The 27140-nt window shown below is 46.9% G+C and overlaps 1 protein-coding gene across 1 annotated transcript in view; it reads left to right on the forward strand.

Annotated features, from left to right (window-relative positions):
* Nucleotides 1–26025, forward strand: part of MEI1 (meiotic double-stranded break formation protein 1) — a 61129-nt gene extending 35104 nt beyond the window's left edge. Inside the window, exons 20-31 of the mRNA XM_070408858.1 lie at nucleotides 1703–1978; nucleotides 8527–8692; nucleotides 9823–9927; nucleotides 10954–11064; nucleotides 11378–11538; nucleotides 13701–13782; nucleotides 13964–14139; nucleotides 23024–23105; nucleotides 23576–23682; nucleotides 24651–24782; nucleotides 24967–25079; nucleotides 25840–26025. Coding sequence (XP_070264959.1) covers nucleotides 1703–1978; nucleotides 8527–8692; nucleotides 9823–9927; nucleotides 10954–11064; nucleotides 11378–11538; nucleotides 13701–13782; nucleotides 13964–14139; nucleotides 23024–23105; nucleotides 23576–23682; nucleotides 24651–24782; nucleotides 24967–25079; nucleotides 25840–25885 — 1557 coding nt within the window. The 3' untranslated portion in view covers nucleotides 25886–26025. The remainder of the gene's footprint in view (nucleotides 1–1702; nucleotides 1979–8526; nucleotides 8693–9822; nucleotides 9928–10953; nucleotides 11065–11377; nucleotides 11539–13700; nucleotides 13783–13963; nucleotides 14140–23023; nucleotides 23106–23575; nucleotides 23683–24650; nucleotides 24783–24966; nucleotides 25080–25839) is intronic.
* Nucleotides 26026–27140: the final 1115 nt, after the last annotated feature.

Consider the following 27140-nt stretch of genomic DNA (forward strand, 5'->3'; position numbering starts at 1 on the left):
TTCAGTTACCTTTTTTTTCAGATGACTCACACTTTTATTTATTTATTCATTTATTTTAAAAATACATATTTTTAAATTGATTTTAGAGAGGGAGAGAGAGATAGATACATCAATGATGAGAGAGAATTATTGATCGGCTGCCTCCTGCACACCCCACACTGGGAATTGAGCCCACAACCTGGGCATGTGCCCTTGACCAGAATTGAACTTGGGACCCTTCAGTTTGTGGGACCCTCTATCCACTAAGCCAAACTGGCTAGGGCTGGAGAAATCACACCTAAAAATTTTTTTTGATTGGTTTTTGAGAGAAAGGGAGGAAAGGAGAGAGAGAGAGAGAGAAAGAAACATCAGTTTTTGTTGTTCCACCTGTTCATGCATACCCTGCTCGTTTCCTGCATGTGCCCTGACAGGTGATTGAAACCGCAACCTTGGCAGCTTTGGCCAATTGGGAGGACACTCCATCCACCTGAGACACCTGGCCAGGACAGGACTCCCATTTTTTTTAATTTCAAATCTACATTAATCAAGTCAGTGTGATTTTGACATTAGAATAGACATCTAGATCAATGAAATAGAATTGAGAGTTCAAAAATAAACCCACAAATAAAAGTATAAAAAATTAAAAACAAAAATAACTCATATATTTACGGTCAGTTGATTTTTTTATAAGGATGCCAAGACAATTCAATAAGGAAAGAATAGTCTTTTAAACAAAATAGTGCTGAAACAACTGGATGTCCACATGTAAAGAATGAAGTTGGGCCTTAACCGGTTTGGTTCAGTGGATAGAGTGTCAGACTGTAGACTCAAGGGTTCTGGGTTCAATTCTGGTCAAGGGCACATGCCTGGGTTACAGGCTTGATCCCCAGTAGGGAGCATGCAGGAGGCAGCCAATCAATGATTCTCTCTCATTACTGATGGTTCTATCTCCCTCTCCCTTCCTCTCTGAAATCAATAAAAATACATTTAAAGAACCCAAAAGAATGAAGTTGTACCCATACCTCATACTATACACAAAAATTAACTAAAAAATGGATCAAAGGGCTAAATGAAAGAAAGGGCCACAAATAGAAACTATAAAACTCTTAGAATATCATATTAAGGAATATGAACCTTGTTAGATGTGCAATGGGAAGAGAGGATGTTGAGAGTTAATAAATGATTCAGCACATCATTTGCTGCATCTGTGCTAGGCCCTACACCAGGTGTTCATAGATTAATCTGCCACAGTCCCTGCCCTCAAGCAGCTCAAGTCTAGTGTGAGAGGTAGACACATATGCTGACAGTTACAACACACTGTGGTAAGTATATTTATAGAGCTGGGTTTCTCAGCCTTGGCACTGTTAACATTTTACATAGCATAATTCTTTCCTGTGGGAGGCTGCCCTGTGTTTTATAGGATATTTAGCGGTATCCCTGCTCTCTCCCACTAGATGTCAGTAGCACTCCCCCGATCAAGACCATCAAAAATGTCTAAATATTTCTGAATGTCCCTTAGGGAGCAAAATCACCCCGAGAACCGCTGTCATAGGTAAGCACAGCGGAGTTTCTTCTCCCAGGAGGCGCTGGGGTGAGTCAGGGAAGGTGTCCTGGAGTACTGAGATGCCAGTACATTTTCCCCAGTCATGCCTTGGCTATGTGAGGGTCTCTTGAGTCTTCTGCAAGGTGTATTTAGCCTCTTTCTTTATTTCTTTGCTTCCAGGCTGTGGTCAGTGCCATCAGAAAATTTCTAGAGGGCATCACGGACTTGCACCTCATCTACACCCACCACCCCCTCCTGCTCAGGTTCTTCCTGTTGTATCCAGAGCTGATGAGTAGGTTTGGGCATCGTGTCCTGGAACTTTGGTTCTCCTGGGAAGAGAGCAGCTATGAGGAGCTGGATGATGTCCCCGCTGCTGGGCAGCCCACCCTTCCTGCCAGCTTAGCAGCCTTGTTCCACATACTCAGAAGCAGCCCCAGCATCCTGCTTATTTTGCTAGTAGGTAACCACATGCTCATTTCTGCATTCAGAGATAGTGGGGTCTCTCTCTCTCTCTCTCTCTCTCTCTCTCTTTCCCCCTCTCTGCTGGTTTACTGAGGTCATGAGGTACCAGCACCTGCTTCTGCCCACCTCTGGACTTAATGCTGTTCCCATGCGAATAGGAAGCCCTTTTGGCTGGCAGGTGCCTGGTTCCTATAAGTCTGTCCCCTGTCCTAAGTCTGATGGCAGTCTGCTCACTGAGAGATATGTACCCCTCGCCTCCCCAGGGGATATAACTATGAGATGCTGGTCTCATCCACCATTCCCTCTCACCTCCCTGTCTTCTCTAAAGCAGATTCTGTTAAGAAGGGCTTAATATCAGAGGAGTCCCCTGAGACATGTACCTGGAGATGTCTGATTGCAGAGGGACTGTGCCTTTTTTCTGCCATGACTAACATGATAATGGTCCACGTGCAACACACTCCCCTGGGCATACCCAGAATAGTCAGAAACCCCAGTGCTTTTTATGAAGTAAGACATCCCTATAATTTCTGTCAGGTACATCAGATAAGTGAGCTGCCTGTTGTCTGCAGTTAGTAAAACACTGACTTTAACTTCATCTTTTTTTCTTTCATTCAAGAAAGCACATTGGAAACAAATTATTGAGAGTGATATTATAGAGTTAACTGTTGTAATTTACATGTTTAAAAATTTATTTGTACGCCCTCACCAGTATCGCTGAGTGGTTAGAGCATTGGCCTGAGCACCAAAGGGTCATGGGTTCGATTCCCAGTTAAGAGTGAGTACCTGGTTTGCAGGCTTGATTCCCCCGGCCCCAGTCAGAGCACATGCAGGAGGCAACCAATCAATGTGTCTCTCTCACATTTATGTTTCTCTTCCACCGCCCCTCCTCCTTCTCCCCTCTCCCTCCCTTTCACTCTCTTTAAAAATCAGTGGAGCCCTAACCGGTTTCGCTCAGTGGATAGAGTGTCAGCCTGTGGACTCAAGGGTCCCAGGTTCAATTCCGGTCAAGGGCATGTACCTTGGTGCGGGCACATCCCCAGTAGGGTGTGTGCAGAAGGCAGCTGATTGATGTTTCTCTCTCATCAATGTTTCTAACTCTCTATCCCTCTCCCTTCCTCTCTGTAAAAAATCAATAAAATATATTTAAAAATAAAAATCAGTGGAGACTGGCTGGTGTAACTCAGTAGTTGAGCATCAACCCAGGAACCAAGAGGCCACTGGTTTGATTCCTGGTCAGGGCACATGCCCAGGTTCCAGGCTCGATCCCCTATTAGGGGCTTGCAGGAGGCAGCCAATTGAAGAATGTTTCTCTCATCGGTGTTTTTTGTTTTTTTTAAAATATATTTTATTGATTTTTTACAGAGAGGAAGGGAGAGAGATAGAGATTTAGAAACATCGATGAGAGAGAAACATCGATCAGCTGCCTCCTGCACATCTCCCACTGGGGATGTGCCCGCAACCAAGGTACATGCCCTTGACCGGAATCGAACCTGGGACCTTTCAGTCCGCAGGCCGACGCTCTATCCGCTGAGCCAAACCAGTTTCGGCTCTCATCGGTGTTTTTATCTCTCTATCCCTCTCTCTCTCTCTCTCAAAAAAAAAAAAAAAAAATCAATAAACACATATTTAAAAAACCAATGGAAAGAATATCTTCAGGTGAGGATTAACAAAAAATAAATAAAATAAAAATTATTTGTACATTTGATACTTTGTATTTAGTGAGCAATTACTAGTGACAGGTCCTAAACTGATGGCAGCACACCAGCATAGAAGACACTTGGTTGAGAGCTACTGCCTTCATTGCTAGTTCACCTGCTTGGCCCCTCCTTAGTGCAGGAAGAATGGCACAGCCTATCAGAGACAATGAGATGCCTTTGATGTTCTTATCATCAACAAACACCATTCCCTGACTTTATTGGAGTGATGTGGTGAAAATAACACGTGCATGTTATATATCACACATCTTCGATACCAATCTGTCAGCATTTACACCCGCACACACTTCCCACTCAGACTTCCATCTTGTGAAGTCACACATGTGTTGGCTTGATAAGGACCACATTCATGCTTTGGCTTTCTTGGAGAGAGAAAACCGGAGAAGGAATGGGTTAAAAATAAAGCATTAGTGCGTAGGGGAGGAAGGCAAGATGGGACAAGAGGGAGAGTAGCAATGAACAGAGCTAAGATACTGGATTTTCTTTGTCAGATGAAGTGTTCTTCACACGCAGTAGGTACTTTATTTGCTGACGCATTGAATTAGGGGTTTGGACAGATCCAAGTCTCAAAAAAAGGTGATGGGTGGAGAATTTGGATCTTCTGAGAGACATACTAATGATGGTATCTTTTTCTTCTTTTCTTTTAAAAGGATAAGAAATAGGTTGAGAGAGATTTGCTCAAGGTCATAGGAATTGAGATTAAAACCCAGATTTGGACTCTGTGTCTAATGTTCTTTTCAGTGAACTGAGCAAACTCAGAACAAGAGAGAAGTCAACCTTGATTCAGTGTATGTTCCATCTAATGGAAGAGCTGTTCGTTTGAGCACTGCGGATTGTTAACCTAAAATAAAAGGCCAGGGTAAAAGGCAACAAGAATGTATTAAGATCCAATCAGGAAGCACTGATTCAGGCAGAAACCCAAATAGTGTTCCAATTAGGAAGTGAAGGCCAATTAGTGAGAAAGGAAAGGGGAACAATTACTTGAATAGAAGGAAGGAATTTTTATGGGTGTTAATAAGCTAAGAAAGGATTTTCTAAAGGTGCAAATAAGCTAACATGGATGATGCTGATTCTAAAGAATGCCTTTAATTTTCAGTTTTAGTCTTAAGGTCTGCTTTCCTGTTATCTTTGCAAACTTGTTTGGAACACAGTGTTGCTTTAGGCTCAGTGCAAAGGCTGTTTTGTCCTGTTTTCACGTTCCAAAGGTTTGAGGAGTAAGATGTGCAAGGCAGTTCTGGGATGGCAGCTCCCACTCCATTTTTTGTTGTTGTTAATCCTCACCCGAGGATATATTTCCATTGTTTTTTAGAGAGTGGAAGGGAGGAAGAAAAACATCGATGTGAGAAAGACATGTTGATTGGTTGCCTCCTGACCAGGCCAGGGGACTGAGCCTGCAACCGAGGTACATGCCCTTGCCTGGAATCGAACCCTTTAGTCCTTGGTCCAATGCTCTTCCCACTCCATTTTAAGTGGCTTTGTTTACATTAACCACTCTGATAAGGGAATCTGAGGCATCAAACCACTAACAACTGTACTAGCTGCGTGGCAATAAAGGTCAGGCAGAGTACTTGGGTGGTAAGAAGGGCACAAAGGTGACATAAATGCTGATCCTCAAAGAACTTGACAAGTGAAAGGGTTGCCAGGCCAATACAGCAACATGAAAGTGTTTATTGTAATTCAGGGACAGGGAGTAGTTTGGGGTGGTTCTTGAGCTTGTGGGATATGTTGCAGGAGATGAGGTTGGAGAAAGACAGAAAGAAGCAGGTTTTTAGAGGCCTTGACTTCAGTCATTCACTTTTTCCTTTATCATACATCTGTTTGGTATTTACTCGGCACTAGGCATTCGGATACAAAGATAATTCAGTTAAGGTTGGTCAGTCCTTGCCCTCGAGGAAATCACAAATGCTCTGTGACCTTGTAGAGACTTATAAAGATGGAGGCTTCTCTGAGCTTCGGTTTTCTCAACGTGTGAAATGGAGATAATGGGAGGATAAAAGAAAGAACACGCAGAAACACTCGGTGTGCTGCACACAGCACCTGGCTGTGGGAATGGTGGAGCGTCTAAGCCCCTCTAGGCTTTCCAAGTCCTGGTTGCTCTGGGTGTCTTCCACCTGGGTCCGGACTGGACCACAGAGAATGTGAATCTCAGAGGAGCTCATTGAATTGCCCAAGGTCCTATCGCTAATGAGGGTCATGACCAGGATTGGAGCCTAAAGTTAATTTTGCACTAACTCAGATCCTAAAAACACCAGTGGTAACAACAACAACAAAACAGTAAGGAACAACTTTGTTGTCTGTTATATATATAATTCCTACCATTTTTCCCCCAACTTGTAGCCACAGGAGGGGAAAAGAGTCTAAAAATATGTGTTGGTACCAATTTCTGTTTTCGATATGGGTAATTAACAACTGAAAACAGCGCTGTTAATTGCCACTCTTATCAATGGGTGGTCTTTCGTGTAGATGGTTTAGATGTGAAAAAAAACAATGATGTCACAGACGCTCTGTTTGCTCCCTGCTTGGCCGTGGCACCCTGGTTGGTCCAGGCCCAGAGAGCTCTTGACAGCTGTGAGCAGGAGAGATTACAGAGCGGGCTGTGTTCTGCCCAGAGCCTTCCCACTGGCCCATGTGTGGGGCGCACACATTCCCCTGGCATTCACATGGCCACCAAAGGCTGAGTAGCCCCCTTACTTTTGGGCCTTTAAGATGTACTAACTCAGGTTTCTGAGGGACCAGATCTGGCAATCAGGCAGGCACTTGCTGTTGGTAGAGGAGGACCAGGAAACTGGTTTGGCCTTGGGCCCTGTGACCTTGGGAAAATCACACCCCCTCTGGGCTTCAGCCTCATATTCTGTGAAGTAAAAGTGTTGATGGAAATGAACTGAGATTCCCTAGCCTTGCCATTCTGTGATCCTCTCCTTCCAGAGATGTTTCTCAACCCTACAAGGTGACATTAACTCCTAGTTACCATGCCACTGCTTTAACTCCTTCATTAACTCCTAGTTACCATGCCATTGCTTTTTTGCTAGGCAGATTACTTAGTTTGCCCCAGTTTCCTCATTTGAAAAGTTGGGGTGACACCTACCTGGAAGAGTTACTATGAGGACAGATAAACTTTCAGCTACTATTTAAATACAGCATAGTACCTGACAGTTTTAGGCCTTACTTGAGTGGCTGCTATTGAGATTAGAGTTGTTTCTCTGGCAGCTGTGGAGGTTTGTGAAGAGCCAAGGCCAGACACTGTGCCATCCAGTGATCAGCACATCTGGAGCGGTCTGGTCTGGAGCCCTGTAGTCATGTTTCTGCGCGTCAGGAGCTGATCTTCCTGGAAAGAGTCTGTGTGTGACCTTGGGCTCATAGCACTCAGCCCTAACTGTCCAAAGGAATTGGCTTGTTGGAGCTGGTAGGTGCCAGGAGCTATCAGTGGGAGAGCCTGTGGCGCAGCTTCTGACTGGCTGTGCCTTTAGCATATTCTCGTTAAAATGACTGTGAAAGCGAATAAACTCAGTGTCCTTGCCCACCTTCTGAACCCAAGGCTTTTACAGCTTGGAACACAGATAGCCAGACTGCCATGGTAGAGGAAAGGCCTGACCTGGTCCTCTGAGTCTGCCCTAACCCATCAAGTGGCACCTCCATCCCCCTGTCCTCTTTTCCCATAAGGCACACTCAGGTCTGCTGTCCTGAAATAACCTTTTCTTGACCCTGATGCTTCCATTTGCATGAGAGAGGCATCCTAGAAAGGAGAAAGAGCTATGGGCTTGGAATTAGGTGAAGATGCTTTCAAATCTTAGCTGTGCCACATACTGGTTTATGTGACCTTTGACATATCATTGTCCATGTAGGAAATGTCCAAACCTGTGGAGAATTTTTATGAGTTTATTTGAGCCAAACTGATGACAATTACTGGGAAGCAAAATCTCAATGCACTGAGAAAGTGCTCCGGGGAATGGTGGTGTGCTGATCAGATGTGCTCATCACTGGGTGGCACCGTGTCTGGCCTTGGCTCTTCACCAACCTCCACAGCTGCCAGAGAAACAACTCTAATTTTAACAGCAACCACTCAGGGCCTAATATGTCCTGCAGCTTATCTTATACATTAGAATCAAAGAAGACATAAGGAAGGTTACATGAAAGCCATTGGTGGATTAGAGGGGTGGGAGGAAACAAATGGGGGTGGGGGCTGGGGACGCAGGGGGAGTCTCTGGGATTGGATAAAAAGTGAAACGGAGAGAGAAATAGTTCTTTTCCATTGCTGGGTATGAGATAGTTAACAGTTATAGCACATGCTGGTAAAGATGGCATGTGTGCCCTGAGGGATGTGGAAAATGAGATTACTCTGACATTTCAAAGGCATGCTGCTTTAGTTGTTAAAAGACAATAGAGAGGCTCACTTTTAAGGTAAAGATTGACCTTTGTCAAGGAAGTTACAGGCCTTGATGTAGCTACCCTTGATGTAGCATAGGATGTGACTACCCACCAGGACTCGCATTTAGTTAGGAATTTTTAAGTCCGGACCATCCTATGTGGTTACCTTGGATCTGAGTTTGTAGGGCCTGCCATGCTGGCCTTCCCTGAGCGTGTCAGATTTCCTATGTGGCCCCTTTTTCATCTACATCATGTAATCTCTCTAAGCCTCTGAGACCTCCTGCTTAGAAGGGACCTACAGGATGTCAGGCTGGTACATAATGGGTGCTGACTCAGTGAGCACTTCTTTCCCCAGGTTCTGTAGTACCATCATCCCGAGCCCTTTCCCAACCCCTCTCTTCTCGACTGTCTAACGGTCTCTAACCAAGATGCCCTTTGAGCTCTGTCTTCTTTCCTGCTCAGGATCTCATCTCTTCCAGCCCCGTGGATATAGCCCGCAAGGTACTGATTGTCCTGAGGACCTTTTTGAGAAGGAATGAGGATGTCCAAGTGGGTGGTCTCATCCGAGGTCACTTCCTGCTGATCCTACAGCATCTGCTGGTGGAGTATGGGGACTCCCCATTAGAAGGTCAGTCTGCAGAGCTGGGGGCACGTTTTGACCTGAAAGGTCAGTAAGACATGGGCCTCTCTGCCCTGAAGAGGTCTGCTCCAGGAGAGAAGCAAAGCTTTCTCTACAAAAGATAAGTCAGTCGAGTGTGGCATCAAACTAAACTTTACCTCCTCCCTCTCACTGGTGGATGGGTGCTCAACGTATTTGGTTTGGTGTGTGTGTGTGAGTGTTTTTATGTTTAATGACTGTGTGTTTAGCATGGGTGGGTGTGTTTAAGTATGGGTGCATGTCCCCACCCTGCACAGCATGTGCTGAGAGCTGTTAGTCACAAGAATGGCAGCCTCCAGTTGGTGAAAAGAAAGCTGGAGATGTGGGGGAGGCCAGGGAGGCAGCAGGAGCCAGCAGGAGCTGGGGAGGGGGAGGGTCAGTGGTGTATTAGAAGCTTCCAGGGAAATCCAGGATAGTTTCCAAATCTGGAATGGGACTCCCTGAAGCCAAGGAAGCTTGATGTTTGGTACAGTATGAAGACACTGCAAAGGTTGAGATTGGTTTGTCTTTCCCTGTTTTTAAGAAGTTGAATTTTTAAATTAAATTTCCAAGCAGTTTAGTGCTTGGAAATTGGAGGAGAGCTGTGGCGCTTGCACTTGGTCCAGTCCTGATTTGGGGGGGAGGGGGGTAGAAATAGATTTAAGGGTGCCTGGAGGAGCTGAGTCCTTCCTTTGCAAGGAAGGATGAGCCCCATCTAACTGACAACAGTGTTTAAGAGCCATGAGATTCTGTGGAAACAGGTAGTGGAAAAACTGGGCATTGGGTTCAGATTTGGGTTCAAGTCCTGGCCCTGCCGTTTATTAGCTGTGGAACCTTGAAGAAGTCACTCAGCCTCTCTAGGCCTCAATTTTCTTTACTGCAAAATAGGAATAAGAATCCCTGTTTCACATGGTTTTAAGGGGATTAAGTGAAATAGTGAATTTCTGGCACCGAACACATATTGGCCCTCAGTATGTCAGTTGCCCCTGTGCTCAATGAAGAAGGAAGAAGGCAGGAAGTAGGAATAAATCCCAACAAACCTTTTACAGCCCATGGGTACCTGTCTGACCTTGAGGAGATCTGAGTGTCAGACCCCTGACCAGCCCTTTTGTCCCTCACAGCCTTGGGGAACCTGCCGTTGCTGCTGAGCCTCCTCTCGGTCCTGCAGCTAAGGAACGAGTCGGAACAGGAACTGGACAGCATGGCCATGAAGCTCCTTCACCAAGGTGCCAGCTTGAAGGCCCGGGCTGGGTGTGCCAGGGCGCCCCTTTCTTCCCTCCTTTCATCCCTGTGGGCTTCTTGCTAAGGGACCTTTCAGATCTCTCTCTGATTATTCCCTATGAGTGAAATAACACTCCCCAAAACAGATGTTTATATAAAATTATGTGATAAGCACAAGCAGTGGAGTTGGGAAGGCCTGGGTTTGTTCTTAGGTTAATCACTAGCTATACGACCTTGGACAGTCACCTCGCCTCCTATGAGCCTTATGTTCCTCACAGGTAAAATAATAGTATGACCTGATTTAGGGTTAAGATAAGGAGTAACTGTAGGCATATAATTCCACACAGTCCTTGGCATACAGCAGGTTTTATATTGGGGTCATGGGGGCAGGAGTGGCAGTTCCCCAGGGGAAGGGCTGTGTCCTGTAGAGTCTATATTACAGTAGTAACTGCTCTGATGAGGGCTGGGGGAACACTGTAAGGCACTTGAGAGGTTAAGGAAGGCTTCATGGAGGAGGTGAACTTTGAGCTGAATCTTGATTGCTGAATAGGAATAAAGGAGTTAGTCTGATGGGGGTGATGTGAGAGAGAATATGGCAAGTTCAGGGCTTTGCACCTGGATGGTTACAGAGCTCCCCCGGGAAGGTGGTTAGTGCCCCATTGCCGGGAGAATGCAGAGGCTGGGTCTTCTTCCTGTTAAGGGTAGCAGGTTGGCCTGGATGACCTCTGCACACCCTCCCACCTGGAGTCTGTGCTGGCATGAGCTGTGAGAGGATGCCCTGGACCACCTAAGCTAGTGCAGTCTGCTAGAATGCAGCTGTGGGCAGCTTTCCTGGTGTTTGTTCAGATGGGGGGTGTGAAGATGCCTTCGGGCTTCTCACTGTGTTTCCTCTCATTGGCTGTAATACTGAGGAGACTTGGTTTGTGTTTGGTCCCCGAGACTGAAATCGTCATCGGAGGGCAGTGTGAGTGCTGATGTGCGTTAAAGCCAGAGCGCTGTGTGATGGGTGTGGGGACTCTCATCTTTTGCAGTGAGCAAGCTGTGTGGGAAATGCAGCCCCACGGACATGGACATCCTGCAGCCTTCCTTCAACTTCCTGTATTGGAGCCTTCATCAGACCACCCTGGGCAGTCAGAAAAGAGGTGCTGGGGCCCAGGCTGTGGTAGTGAAGAGGAGGGGTGCTGGGCAGTGTCTGTGGCCCTTGCTGCCCTTGGTTTTTCCACCTTAAAAAAATAAATGGGATGTGGCTGGACCAGATGGTCATAAGGTCCTTTCTGCTTCTGATAACCTGTGGTTCTGGAATGAAGCTGGGACCCTTCGGAGCTCCAGCTGATCCCTGGGTCCATTCACTGTGTGCGTGAAGCCCTCTTCGGGTGCTAACTCAGCATCGGTGGCCCTGAGCTGGGGCTCCTGTGTAACTAACTCACGTGGCCCTGCCTTGTGGACCCTCTGCAGCCGCCGCAGTGCTCCTGAGCAGCACAGCTTTGATCAGGCTCCTGGAGAAGACGCTGGCGCTCACCTGGGCCGGGGAGGGCTCGCCCAGGACCACGCTGCTCTGCTCTGCCTGGCTGCTCACTGCCTCCTTTTCTGCCCAGCAGCATGATGGCAGTCTCCAGGTTAGTCTCTAACCCGGTGGCTTTGGTGGCCTGCAGTCACCTGCTGGGTGGCATGAAGATTCTGAGGTCTGGTCCCAGATCTATGGCTTATTAGCTGTGTACTCGGCAAGATATTTAACTTTCTGAGCTTCAGTTTTCTTGCCTACAAAATGGCGGGGGCGGGGTGGGGGGTGGGGGCAGAAATACAACCAGAGTTGTTGTCAGGAAGTTTATATTAATCCATTTAGCACACCTGGATCACCTACATGCCAGGCTGTATTCTAGACACAGAGGAATAATTAATGAATGCGGCACACCCGTCCCCCAACCTGGGGGAACATGTATTTGTAGGTAAAGATAGTGGGGAAAGTCATTCTGGGTAAAGAGAACAATATGGGGAAGGCATGAAGCCGCACAAATGTAGGACAGGGTGTGCATACCTGGAGGGAGGGGTGTATTCTGTAGCTGGAATGTATGGAGTGGACTCTCAGGCTGGATAGGAAGGCAGAAGTCTACCTGTGACCTTGAAGTGCTGGGTGGCAAGCTGTCATTGTGATTGTCGAGAAGGTGATGCAGGGAACCAAGGAGCTGCGGCCATGCCCACAAAGCCCCTCCTTTCCTCTCAGCCCTCCGCCCGTAGGACTTGTCATCCAGGGCCTTGCAGAGCTCCTCTGTGGGCTGCTGTACATTCGGGTGTCTCCTCCGTAAGGCTGGCTGCTCCCTGTGGACAGAAACCATCTCCTAGTCTTCGAGGTGTCCTCACACTGTGCCCAGCCCTGTGCCAATCTAGTGCCAGGCACACACTCAGTAATGTAGGAGTGAAGTCACTTTTAACATTTGGCCTCTAGGGCGGCAGCAATCTGTGGCGGATCTATGCTACAGCAGATCTGCGGTGTGCAGGAACCTTCCCTGCTCTGCTGTGTGAAGCTGTTGGACCTCCCCATATGCCTGCGGTCGCCTGCTGGCTGGAAGCCTGGCCTTGGCTCTGCCCTGGCCCTCAACTCACACCTAGCAATTACCTAATACCTTCACTCTAAGGCCTCCCACTGCCTAGCGCCTAGGCCTGATTGTTCATCCTCACCGCTAACGCGGCCTGTTCACCATCTCCGCACCCCCAGCCTCTCCCCTCCGCCACATCTGCCCGCACAGCCACAGTCTGTCCACACGTCCCTGCTGCCTACACTCCTGTGGCTTTTGGTTCTGCACGTGGCTGCTGAGACCCTGCGTACTTCGCCCCTCTGCAGCCTTACTTTCTGCTTTCCACCTCCTGCCCTGGTCTCTGTTCTCAGTCAACTGTGCTCTTTCACATCTCCAGACCTTTGTTTGTTTGTTTGTTGTTTTTGATTGGTTTTCAATAGCCTAATTATTAAGACAGTTTTAGATTTGCAGAAAAATTGAGCAGACAGCACAAAGAGTGCCCATATAACCTTCACAAACTTTCCTCTATTAGCATCTGACACTAGTTTGGAATTTCCATACCTTTATACACACCTTCTGCCTAGAACCTGCCGATTCCACCAGCCAACAAGCATTTTTGAGGAACTGCTTTGCGTCAGAGGAGATAGATCCGAGCAGAGTAGTTTCTGCCTCCAGGCAGCTCCTGTTCTGAATGAGGAATGCAGAGCAGACTCAGGGCTTTGAACCTGCCACCCCTCCTAACCCGTTTGGTCATTGCTTTGACGTTAAGGAGCACATTCACCAGGGCTGCCCCTAGTCTGTTCTTCACAGTAGCTCTGGAGGAAGTGAAAGTAGGTGGCATTGTCCCCATTTCATTGATGAAGGAAGTAAGGCAGGCAGGTAAGTGCAGTGACTTGCCCACATCCACACAGCTGGCCAGTGACAGAGCCAGGATTTTGATTCCGGGCTATCTGACTCCAGATCTAAGTTAGTTGGGTGGTGGACTAAGGTGGAGACTGAACCACCGATGAGGCCAGGGAAGTCCCCTAGTGGAGGAGGTCCTTGAAGATGGGGGAGATTTGGGAGAAACGGGATTCTCCAGGGAAGGTTTGATTTCCCGCCTCGCGTTCCTGAATCCAGGGCTGGCGAGGCCACAAGATTTTGTGTGGCCTCCTCTGTCCTTGATGCAGCTGGTATGTGCGTGGGTAGAACTGATACTGGGGTAGGTTATTTTCTGTCCAAGCTCCCAGAATATGGGAATTACCCTTTACCCCCTGCCCTGCCAGGTTCACCAGACACTGTCCGTGGAACTGGACCAAGTACTGAAGGCCCTCAGCTTTCCAAAGAAAAAGGCCACGCTGCTCTCAGGTGTGGGCCCAGGGGCGGTAGCAGTAAAAGAAAAGCTCTTCCCCTGGATTCTGAGGTGGACCACCCTTCCCAGTCCAGCCTATGGTCACCCATTATTCTCTCCATTGTTTCCTCTTCTGACAGAGCTGGTGGAGGTGGGGAAGAAGGCAGGGACTGGGTGTAAGGGGTTTCTTGCTTTCAGCTGCTCTCTTGCGCTTCCTGCGGACAGCCCTGCAGCAAAGCTTTTCCTCTGCCCTCGTGACTCTGGTGCCCTCAGGAGCCCGGCCACTGCAAGCCCCTGAGGACACTGTCCTAGCTCCACTGGGAACATCACAAGTGCTGTCCCTGGTCGTTGGACTGCAGAACCTCTTGGTGCAGGTAAGGCCCTTGCTGAGTGAGCCCTGGTATTGCAGCCTGTTCACCCAGGACAAGAGCAGGAAGGAGAGGCTGCCTCTCAAAGCCTGGATTGATTTGGAACTTTTAAGGTTATGGTGAGCTGGTCACTGTAGGGTTTAGTTATGAAACTGTTTTAGTTTAGAAATGAAACTCAGATTGGTTCATAACTGAGAAGTTCAGGGGTCAGTACTGGCTTCGGGCACAACTGGGTCCCAGAGGCTCAGACAATGTCATTAGAACTGCCTCAGTCGCTTGGCTTTATTGTCATGGGATGGCAGGATGACCCACAGCTGCTCCTGGCTTATATCCTTCCAGCAAAAAGGAGGTTTCTCTCTTTCCCTAGAGTTGAGTCTCATTAGCCTGGCTTGGGTGAAGTGCCAATCATTGTGGCTGAGGCATGGGATGCTCTCATAGGCCTGGCTTGGGTCAGTGCCCTCTCCTGGAGGTTATGGTCAGCTCTCCATAACCCACGTGGACTGAACATGAGAGAGGCATGGTTTGCAAAATAAAACTGTTCCAAGAAGAAGGAAGAATAGAACCTGGACAAGCAAAAACAGTAGGTGTCCACCCAAAAGGGGTTTGTGTTTTACAGCCTAGAGGGTTCTTGGAGATCATTGTTTATCCAGCCATCATATACTGTGAAGGATGGTGGGGGCATGGAGATAAGTCAGGAGCCTGCCTTTGAGCATTTAACAGTTGGAGGGAGGATGGTGCCTTGTAGACAGGGGTGATAACACAGTGCTGTCAATGCTGGACTAGAGCACTGCACTGTGGGGCCCAGGATGTAACTAATAGGCTGGTGCAGCGTGAGTGTGGGGCTGGCTCTCAGAGAAGGCTTCCTGGGAAAGGTGCTTGAACTGGGCTACAAAGACCAAATGACTTGTCCTAGGTCCTCAATGGCAGAGATCTGGGGCGTCAGAGATCCGGACAGCAGTACCATTGCAGTCTCTGATATGATTCATTCCCTGTCCCTGGCCTTGTATCGTATTTCCTGCCCTTGATTCTTCCCTTTCAAGGAGCTTATTGTCTGTTATTTTCTTTTTCTTTTCTTTTTCTTTTTTAATATATTTTATTGACTTTTTTAGAGAGAAGGGAGAGAGATAGTCAGAAACATCGATGAGAGAGAAACATCGATCAGCTGCCTCCCACACATCTCCTACTGGGGATGTGCCTGCAACCCAGGTACATGCCCTTGACCGGAATCGAACCTGGGACCTTTCAGTCCGCAGGCCGACGCTCTGTCCACTGAGCCAAACCGGCTTCGGCAATTGTCTGTTATTTTCATATATGAGCTGGTCACACTGTAGGGTGACCAAGGTCCCAGACATTTATGCTGTTTTAATTAGACTTGGACTCTCCTTTCTTGCCCTTCGATACTTGCCCAAGTCAGACAGTCACAGGTCCACATGGTCTGATCTGATGGCGAGGTACTCATAGGGCAAGAGCGAGGTGAGGTAGCCAGCAAATGAGTGAGAAGAGTTGAAGAGACTTCCTAGGAGAGAAGAGGGGCCTTGATTAGAGTAGGTTCCACTCGGTGCCCAGATAATGACTGCACTAGTATGATATGGCTGTTGATTGTGCAAGATTATGTCTAAGGATTGATCCCCACTTGGCCTTTCTGAAATCAATAATCCTGTTAATAAAAGCCTAATATGCAAATTGTTCAACCGGGAGTTCGACTGGGAGTTTGACCCCTCACTATGACGTGTGCTGACCACCCACTGCCCGGGTGCTCAGACACACGTGTAAGTATGCATTAAACAGGCATTGACAAGTGTCTGGTTTGAAGAGGTACAGAGGCTTAGCCTGCTCAGAGCAGCCACGTATCTTCATCTGGCCCTGCACCTGGAGGTTCAGAATGAGGCTCTCTGGACTGGTTGGTTTTGCTTTCTATACTTTTCTAACCAGGGCCAGATGGTGTTGGTCAGAAGCTCTTTCAGGCTTACTCCTCTGATTCCGGTGCAGATGCGACATCCCTGGGGAGTCTTGGGGGAGGGCAAGGGTGGGCCTGAGACATATCCTCTGTGCTCAGACTTGGCTTTCTGATTGAGGTGGGAGTGGAATGTGTTATCAGATTGGAAATCAGGGAACTAATTAGTTTTACAAGACTTGAGGCTTTGAGTGCAAGGGTCAGTCCTACAAGGAGATGTTGATGTCAAGTTAAGGGTCTAGGAGAGTAGGAGGATGGGGAGATAACCTTTCCTGAGTAAGCACTTGACCTGTTATTCATTCATTACAACTCTGTATGGTAGAAATTATCATCTCAGTTTTATAGACAAAGAAACAGAGTCCTAGAGCTACTAAGTAACTTGCCTGAGTCATACATTTTAGGTCAGGATTCAAACCTGTCTTGGCTACAAGACCCATGTTCTTTCAGTGTCCCAAGACGTGTCTCTTGTGTACAGGAGCCATTGTTACCTGAATGGTAATCCCTGGTTTTCCTAACGCCCAGTGGCCCTACCTCTTCGCCCATCACCCAGGGGGCCCTTGCTGGTTGTATGGGGTGATAGGACTCACAGTCAGAGAGTGGCGCTGTGCCCACAGCTCCTCACCAGGTGGGGAGGCTGGGGCATGCTGGCCCATGGCTGTGTGGTCCTGCGTACCTGGCAAGAGGCTGGAAGTGCCCACTGGTTAAGAGTGAATTTTAGGCCAGAGAAGGAGCAAGGGCACAAAGCTGTTAACCTAAAAAGAAAAAGACCTTTCAAAGTGAAAGCCAACAAGCATTTATTTGAGATTTTAAAAAAAGAACAGCTTTTCGGGAAACACTGATTCAGGCAGAAATCCAAACAGGGTTCCAATTAGGAGGCAAAGGGTATTTATGAGAAAGGGAAGGGAGCAATTACACCCATCGAGGGCAGGCATTTCTATTGGTGCAATAAGCTAACATAATTATAAACAACGTTTTAAATTTTCAGTCGCTAGCCATCAGTCTGCTACCTCCACCCACTGCCTGGGTGCTCAGACATAGCATCTGCTTTCTTGTCATCTTTACAAACAGTTCTTTGGGACACAGTGTTGCTTTGGGCACAGTCAAAATATTATTTTGCCCTGTTGTGACATTCCAAAAGCTCGAAGCATGAGACCTGCAAGGCAGTTCCTCTGCATTTTAAGTGGCTCCATTTACATTATTATTATTATTATTATTATTATTATTATTATATATTTTTACAAGGCCAAGGGTTTGGTTCTTGACTTGCCACCTACTATCCATGTATCCTCAGGTCAAGTATTTTCTCTCTGGGCCTCATTTTCTCGCTGTAAAATGAGGTGAGTGGGTTATCTCAGCGGTCGGCAAACTGCGGCCCCTTGAGTATGGCTCTTCCACAAAATACCACGTGCGGGCGTGCAAGTACAGTGCAATTGAAACTTCGTGGCCACACTCAAGGGGCCAAAGAGCCGCATGTGGCTCGCGAGCCGCAGTTTGCCGACCACTGGGTTAGCTCAACCACGTCCACCTGTGTGCCTTGGAGGCCATGGGGGTTCTGTGCAAGAGACCCAGGGCTTGTTAAAGTGGGGGCATGCTTCCCTGTTATGCATTCCACTAAGATATTCACCATTTACTGAGTGTTTACTCTGTGCCAAGCACTGGTTAAACACTATGCCCATTTCTCATCTAACCTCTCAGCAACCCAGGCCATCTTTTTATTCCTACTCAGCAAGGTTGAGTAACCTTGGCCAGGATCACACAGATGGTAAGTGACTAAGCAAGGATTCAAATCTGAGTCTGCCCCATACCCTTAACCATCAGGTTGCTGCCTTCCAAAGGAGAGCATAGGATTTTTTTGGTTAGTTTTAGTTTTACATTTTAAAAAATCTGTTTTATTGAGCTATAACTTACATGCAATAAAATCCATTAATTTTTTTTAAAAATATATTTTATTGATTTTTTACAGAGAGGAAGGGAGAGGGATAGAGAGTTAGAAACATCGATGAGAGAGAAATATTGATCAGCTGCCTCCTGCACACTCCCCACTGGGGATGTGCCCACAACCAAGGTACATGCCCTAGACTGTAATCGAACCTTGGACCCTTGAGTCCGCAGGCCTATGCTCTATCCACTGAGCCAAACCAGTTAGGGCTCCATTAATTTTTAAGTGTAAAGAACAGGAACAAGACAGGGATGCCCACTCTCACCACTCCTGTTCAACATAGTACTGGAAGTATTAGCCATTGCAATTAGGCAAGAAGAAGAAATAAAAGGCATCCAAATTGGAAAAGAGGAAGTAAAACTGTCCTTATTTGCAGATGACATGATATTATACATACAAAACCCTGGAGACTCCATCAAAAAGCTACTAGACTTAATACATGAATTTGGCAATGTAGCAGGATACAAAATTAACCCCAAGAAATCCGAGGCATTTCTATACACCAATAGTGAACTTTCAGAAAGGGAGATCAGAAAAACAATCCCATTTACCATCGCACCAAAAAAATTAAGATACCTAGGAATAAACTTAACTAAAGAGGTTAAAGACCTCTACTCAGAAAACTACAGGACGTTGAAAAAAGAGATAGAGGAAGACATAAACAGATGGAAGAACATACCATGTTCTTGGATTGGTAGAATCAACATCATTAAAATGTCCATACTACCCAAAGCAATCTATACATTCAACGCACTTCCCATTAAAATACCAATGGCCTTCTTCAAAGATCTAGAACGAACTCTCCAAAAATTCATCTGGAATAAAAAAAGACCCCGAATAGCTGCAACGATCCTGAGAAAGAACAAAGTAGGTGGGATCTCAATGCCAGATATCAAGCTGTATTACAAAGCCACTGTTCTCAAAACTGCCTGGTACTGGCACAAGAACAGACATATAGATCAGTGGAATAGAATAGAGAGTCCAGAAATTAGCCCGAACCAATATGCTCAATTAATTTTTGACAAAGGAGGCATGAACATACAATGGAGCCAAGATAGTCTCTTCAATAAATGGTGTTGGGAAAATTGGACAGACATATGCAAGAAAATGAAACTAGACCACCAACTTACACCACACACAAGAATAAACTCAAAATGGATAAAGGACTTAAATGTACGACAGGAAACCATAAAAATTCTAGAAGAATACAAAGGCAACAAAATCTCAGACATATGCCAAAACAATTTCTTCACTGATACAGCTCCTAGGGCAGTTGAAACTAAAGAGAAAATGAACAAATGGGACTACATCAAAATAAAAAGCTTCTGCACAGCAAAAGAAACCATCAACAAAACAACAAGAAAACCCACCTCGTGGGAAAACATATTTGCCAACGTCATATCTGATAAGGGCTTAATCTCCAAAATTTATAGGGAACTCATACAACTTAACAAAAAGAAGACAAACAATCCAATCAAAAAATGGGCAAAGGATCTAAATAGACACCTTTCAAAAGAGGACATTCAGAAAGCCAAGAGACATATGAAAACATGCTCAAAGTCACTAATCATCCGAGAGATGCAAATCAAAACAACAATGAGGTACCATCTCACACCTGTCAGAATGGCCATCATCAACAAATCAACAAACGACAAGTGCTGGAGAGGATGTGGAGAAAAAGGAACACTTGTGCACTGCTGGTGGGAATGCAGACTGGTGCAGCCACTATGGAAGGCAGTATGGAGGTTCCTCAAAAAATTGGAAATGGAACTCCCATTTGACCCTGTGATCCCACTTCTAGGAATATATCCCAAGAAACCAGAAACACCAATCAGAAAGGATATATGCACCCAGATGTTCATAGCAGCACAATTCACCATAGCTAAGATCTGGAAACAGCCTAAGTGCCCATCAGTAGATGAATGGATTAGAAAACTTTGGTACATCTACACGATGGAATACTATGCTGCTGTTAAAAAGAAGGAACTCTTACCATTTGCAACAGCATGGATGGAACTGGAGAGCATTATGCTAAGTGAAACAAGCCAGTCAATGAAGGAAAAATACCACATGATCTCACTCATTCATGGATAATTAAGACCATTACAAACTTTTGAACAATAATAAATACAGTGGCAGAGCTGCCTCAAACCAATTGTCGGACTTCAGTGGTAAGGTCAGGGAGGGTTGGGGGACAGGAGGGAGGGGAGTAAGAGATCAACCGAAGGACTTGTATGCATCCATATAACCATAACTAATGGACATAAGACACTGGGGGGTAAGGGAGGGCAGGGGCTTGTCAAGGGTGGGGGGGAAAAAAGGACACATATGTAATACCCTTTGTAATGCTTTAAGCAATAAAAAAAAAAAAAAAATTTTTAAGTGTAGAATTAGGTGGATGTTAATTCTCATGCTATGGAACATTTCCATCACCCCAAAAAGTTTCCTTTTGCCCTTTTTTTAAAAACAAAACAAAACATTTTTATTGATTTCAGGGAGGAAGGAAGGAGATAGAAACATCAATGATGAGAGAGAATCATTGATTGGCTGCCTCCTGCACGCCCCCCACTGGGGTTGGAGCCCACATGTGCCCTTGACCGGAATCGAACCTAGGACCTTTCAGTCTGTAGCCCGACACTCTATCCATTGACCCAAACCAGCTAGGGCTCCTTTTGCCCTTTTTTTAAAAAAAATTTTTTTAATTGATTTTTTTATAGAGAGGAAGGGAGAGGGATAGAGAGTTAGAAACATCCATCAGGTGCCTCCTACACACCCCCTACTGGGAATGTGCCTGCAACCAAGGTACATGCCCTTGACCAGAATCGAACCTGGAACCCTTTAGTCCGCAGACCAATGCTCTATCCACTGAGCCAAACCGGTTAGGGCCCTTTTGCCCTTTTGAAGTCAGTCCCCTCTCCCCATCCCTGAATCTCACAAACACCAATCTGCTTTCTGTCACTATAGTTTTACCATTTCTAGAATTTTTTTTTTAATCCTCACCCGAGGATATTTTTATATTGATTTTTAGAGAGGGAAAGACAGACAGAAATATCGATGTGAGAGAAACACATTGACTGGTTGCCTTCTACATGCACCCTGACCAGGGCCCGGGTCAGGGAGGAGCCTGCAACCCAACCGAAGAACATGCCCTTGACCAGAATCAAACCCGGCACCCTTTGGTCCGAAGACCGACTCTCTATCCACTGAGCCAAACTGGTTAGGGCCCATTTCTAGAATTTCATATAAATGAAATCATACAGTATGTAGTCTTGTGTGTCCAACTTCTTTCACTTAGGTTAATGCTTTTGAGATTCATCATATTGTTATGTGTATCATTACTTCATTTCTTTTTATTGATGAACAGTAGTCCATTATATGGCTATGGCACAATGTGTTTATCCATTGACCTATTGATATTTGGGATGTCCATATTTTTGGCTGTTATGAATTAAGTTGCTCATAATATTGAAGACAAGTCTTGCTGTGGATATATGTTTTCATTTCTCTTGGGTAAAAACCTAGGAGTGGGATTTCTGGGTCAAATGATGTATTAGTTTTCTATTGCTGTGTGACAGGTAACCACAAACTTAATGGCTTAACACAACACCCACTTATTATCTCACAGTTCTTTATATCAGAAGTCTGATAGGCTCAACTAGGTCCTTCACTTAGGGTCTGAAGATGAGGCATTGGCTTGGCTGGGTACTTACCTGGGGCATCTGGGAAATAACCCATCTCTTCCTCAGGGGCCTCTTTCAGCTCTTTGATGTTGCCCACATGCCCCTCTTCTTCAAACTAGCAATGCATGTTGAGTCCTCACATTTTTAATCTCTCCGGTTCTTCTGCCACCAGCCAGAGAAAACTCTGCTTTCAAAGCACTAGTATGAATTGATTGGACCGCCCAAATGTCCCCCTTTTGCCATTTAATGTGACATAATCACAGGGTGACATCTGGGAGCAAAGGTCATGGGACCATCCCTTTTTAAAAAATTTATTGATTTGAGAGAGATTTGTTGTTCCACTTATGTATTCATTCATTGGTTGATTCTTATATGTGCTCTGACCAGGATCAAACCTGCAAACTTGGCGGGTTCTAACGCTCTAACATTGCCTTGAGGCCACACTCTAACCAACTGAGCTACCTGGCCAGGGACTCCTGGGACCATCTTAAAATTCTGTCTACCGCATATGCCAATTGTATGTTTACCCTTATAAGAAACCATCGAACTATTTTCCAAAGTGGCTGCACCATTTTACCTTCCCAACAGAGAAGTATATGAGTGTTTCAGTCACTCAATATTCCGGCCATTTGATAGTAACAATTTTTTAAAATATATTTTTATTGATTCCAGAGAGGGTGAGGGTGAGATAGAAACATCAATGATGAGAGAGAATCATTGATCAGCTGCCTCCTGAATGCCCCCTACTGGGAATTGAGCCTGCAACCTGGTCATGTGCCCTTGACTGAAATCGAACTCGGGACCCTTCCATCCGAAGGCCAACGCTCTATCCACTCAGCCAAACTGGGTAGGGCAATATTATCGATTTTTTCATTTTAGCTATTGATGAGTGTGTAGTGCTATCTCATGGTGGTTTTAATTTGCATTTCCCGAATGACTATGATAATGAGATCTTTTCACATGCTTATTAGAGCATAAAATTTTGTTTTATGAAAGATTCAGCTGCTTTAAAAAAAAAGGTTGAAACTCACTGGCTTAGATAAACTATCTGTGAATCTCTTAGTGGGGCCCAGGGCCCATCTCCTTTCTGAAACAAAAGTGTCTGGAATGTAGGTGAGTCATTAGTGTAAGCACTGTGCTCTGTGTGTGGGTGAGCGATGAAACAGACATTTCTTCATTGCCTACAGGGCTACAATCCCAAATCTGAAGTTATGAAATCCAGTTGTTCTGAAAATCAAATTGTTTTTCTTGGTTGGCACCAAAACCCATTGGTAACAAAACCTGACATAAACATTTGTGTTTTTTGTTTTCTTGCAGCAGGATCCTCTATTGTCCCATGCCTGTGTCGGCTGCCTGGAGGCATTGCTTGACTACCTGCATGCCAGGAGCCCAGACATGGGTAGAAACCCTCCCCATTCTCTGATGTTCCCCTGAGGGCGATGGGAGGAGGCCAGCCTCTGCCACTTCCTGCTCCAGACTGCCATCCCCTCTTCTGTGAATCACACTCATTTTGTGTAATTCTTTCAACAAAACTGCATGGGCACTGTTATGCCCAGTTTACAGATGAGGACACTGAGGTTCAGGAGGTTAGGCCACTTACCCAGCCATGGTCACAAAGCTCTTAAATGGCAGAGCTCTTCCTGTTGCTTGCCTCCCACAATAGTGGCGTATATAGTCTCCCTGAGCCAGGCAGCATAGGTGGATAGAAGCCCAGGGAGGAAAGAAACTTCCTGGGGTCAGCTTGTGCAACGCTCTACCTCTAGCTGAGTAGCCCTTTTTGAGCCAATAGGAGAGAGTCCTGCTTAGTAATGTTTCAGGGCCTCTGGAAAAGAAGCATTGACGACCCAGGGTGACTGGTGTTTCCTATAGCACAACATGTGGCCTCCCAGCCCTGGAACCGGTTTTTACTGTTCACCCTCCTGGATGCTGGAGAGAATTCCTTCCTCAGACCCGAGATCTTGAGGCTCATGACTCTGGTAAGTGCAGTAAGGATGGTCTTGTGGTCTGAAGAATGTCGTGAGCGGAGTGGTCCCCAGGAGGCCAGAGACACCTAATCCTCAAAGAAGGTAGAGGGGGCTGGGCAGGCCTTCATCCCACAAGAGGCCTGCTCAGAGAATTCCTACCAATGTCCACATCTCCTCACCCCAGAAGAGCCAGATAGTCTTTCTCAATTCACTCAAAAAATTGATCAGAGCCTGCCCGCCACATGCCAGGTCCTATAACAGGGGCTGATGAGCCAAATGCTCTGCCTTTAAGGATCTCTCAGTCTAGAGAAGGAGATGGACAAGTTCAAGTGTGATGTTATTGGTGGTAGAGTAGAAGATATGCTAAGTGCCTGATGCGCAGTCAGTGCCCATTGAGTAAACAACAAAGCAGTGAGCCTGTGAATGACAGTGAAGCGGGTCAGTGAGTGTCAGTGCTAGGTCTGGGAAGAGAGTAAGTGACTAAAGAAGAGAGCAAGTACTCGGCCAGAGCTGGGAATAAAAATGTAGTCGGCACTCAGGGCCTGTCTTTAATACAATGAAAGAACATTCATTCGTGAAGGTAACATTTTAGCTGAGGCTTGAAGGATTAATAAGTGCGGAGGAGGAAATGTAATCCAAGTAGTGAAGTGAGAGCAGCAGGATATGAACACTTGGTGTGTTTGGGTAACCACACACAGTCCATTTGGGCCGTGAGTGTGAGGTGCAAGGCAGTGGGGTGGGGTTGGGCCGGTACTGAAGGGTCAGCAGGGCCAACTCTCAGGGTGTCACAGTCTGCCTCATTTACACCACTCTCCCGTGACATCACCCCCCCTTGCTCACCAACTCTGAGCTCCCTGAAGGATGCTGGGGCTCCAGATTTGTGTACTCAGCCAGTGCTGAGCACAGCAGGAATACAGGAGGAACGACTGAATGAAGGAGATGGGAATCACTGCCTGTCCGGGGCTTCTCTCCTGGGCCAGTTTGTGCGGTTCCAGAGCAGCAGCGTCTTCTCTCCTGAGGAGGTGGGTCTTGTTCTGCAAGGCACAGCTTTGGCTGACCTCTCGACCCTCTCGAACACCGCACTCAAGGCTCTGCGTGGCTTCCTCCTGCAGGTGTGTAGGAAGGGGATGCATGTAGCCACTGTGATGCTAGACTCCACACCATCTTCTTGGTGGAGGCTGGAAGCTCTGGTCACAGCAGCCAGTGGGGGTCTGGAGTACAGGGGGTGGAGGGTAGAGGGCCTGTGTGGTGTAGGCTCTGAGAAGGGCTGTTTTCCCTGCCTTTTTCTTCCCTTAGGTTCAGAGCATGGGCCTCTTGACTGATCATAACATGGCCCAGACCCTGCAAGCCTCCTTGGAGGGCCTTTCCTCCAGGGCCTCCTCAGCCCAGCCTCCCCTGCAAGACATGCTGTATCCTTTCTTGTATCTGGAAGCTTTGGCCTGTGCAAGGTCACTCAGGCTATGGGATGGTGTGGCATCATGCTTCAGGACAGAGAGGTGTACTGCCTTACAGCCCTGTCCTCTCAAGCAGGCAGCGGTCAGTGAAAATAATTAATAGTGATAGCAACGACAATGACTTGTTATTTATTAAGATAGGGCCAGTCACATTACATGCACTGTACTAATCCTCACAGCATCTAGGAGAGGTTAAATGACTTGCCCAGGATCATATCCAGATTTGATCCCAGATTTGCCTGTTTCCACAGCTGCATCACCAAACTCAGGGAGGAGCTAGTCCTTCCCCAGGGGTTTTGGAGAAAATCACCCAGCCCAGTCGGCACAGGTGCTTCCCTCAGCCCCACATGGATGACTGCACGTCTCTGAGAAAGCCTGGGGTTGTGGGCAGTGGGCAGAGGCCCTCTGGGGTGGCTGTGGGGCTCCAGAGACACTTTTGGTCAGGAGGTGTGTGTCTGTATGGAGGTGCTTCCTTCAGCTCTTACTGGCTCCCTTTCTGGCCCCCCTCTTTCCCTTTTCCATGGAATAGTTCCCTGTTGTATACAACTACCTAACCCAGGTGTTCAGGTTCCAATTTTAGAATCTAGTCCCACTCTTCTTAGGAGAGAGAACCTCTGTTCGTCTGACCACTTTTACCCTTTTGGGCTCTGGAAGTGCGGTTCTCCCACGGTTGGCCCTGCCTCTCTGCTATTCTCCTCTCATGTTTTGCTGCCAGCTGCCTGGGAGGTGTGGCTGTATCCCTGTCCCACATCAGAGACTGACCCTCAATAAGTGAAGGCCCAGACATGGAGAGGAATGAGACCTGGAGAAGACAGTCGGGCACAGTGGTTTGGGGAAATGAATGACAACTGCAGCCACTAATCTGGAGCCTTTTACTCTATTGTTGAATCAGGAAATAAAATGATACACTCACATGCCTGGTGAGCACTCCAAAAACATTTTACTCTCAACCTATCTTGGCCTCTTCCAGCTGGTTCCTCAGCCAGAATGGGTGGCCTCCTCAGGGAAAGGGGGTAGGATTGGTCCTCCTAACAACCCTACCCCGTTTAGGAGCACCAGTGCTACTGGTTGCCTCAGTTGTACCCAGAAAACACCAGCCAGGCCATCCATCCTCAGGGCTGCAGGAGCAGAGAAAGGCCATATGTTCCCTGCTGCCTCACCTCCCCTGAAGGTGGAGAGAGGTGTCATTTCCAGGCAAGGAAGCTGAGCAGGTCGAATCCTTCTCAGCCTTCCTAGCGAGCGGAACTGTCACAGCTCGGCCCTCCCCTGGTTAAAGTAGGTCCCTGTGTTCATTTCTTTATCATTTCTTTAACGTGGAGCTTGTACTTGTATACCCACATGTGTGATTCTTTTATTTTTAAATATATTTTATTGATTTTTTTTTTTTTTTTTACAGAGAGGGAGAGAGAGGGAGAGAGAATTAGAAACATCAATGAGAGAGAAACATCGATCAGCTGCCTCCAGCACACTCCCCACTAGGGTTGTGTCCGCAACCAAGGTACATGCCCTTGGCCGGAATGGAACCTGGGACCCTTGAGTCTGCAGGCTGAAGCTCTAGCCACTGAGCCAAACCGGTTAGGGCGTGTGGTTCTTTCAATATCTGCGCTCCACAACTGCCTCTCCCGTTCCCAGTTCAACCCACTGGGCTTCTAGCTCCTTGCCCGCCCACCTGCCTGCCCGTGAGGACCCCGTGCCCAAAAGTGGCCAGCCCGCCCTTCCTTCTCGGGACCTGACCCCGCACAAAAGTGGTCTGAACTCCGCCCTAATGAATCGACGGGGAAGTTCCCGATGAGCTGGGTTTAAAACTTGGTGCACCAAAGGGGCGAGCAGGGGATGTGCCAACTCCGCACGGCTGGTTACTTAAAAACACACGTGCTAGTCATGACCCACTAAACTGATCTTGCGAGAACAGTCCGCTGACGAAACACTTTCGGGGAGGGCGCGGGCGGACGGGGCCCCTGTGTGCTGACGCGCCCTCTACGTCGGGCGCCGACTTGATTTCCTCCAACCTCATCT

This window comes from Myotis yumanensis, unplaced genomic scaffold (genome assembly GCF_028538775.1).
Source record: "Myotis yumanensis isolate MYYU_CA2020_CCGP unplaced genomic scaffold, mMyoYum1.0.hap1 SCAF_3, whole genome shotgun sequence".
Taxonomy (NCBI): domain Eukaryota; kingdom Metazoa; phylum Chordata; class Mammalia; order Chiroptera; family Vespertilionidae; genus Myotis; species Myotis yumanensis.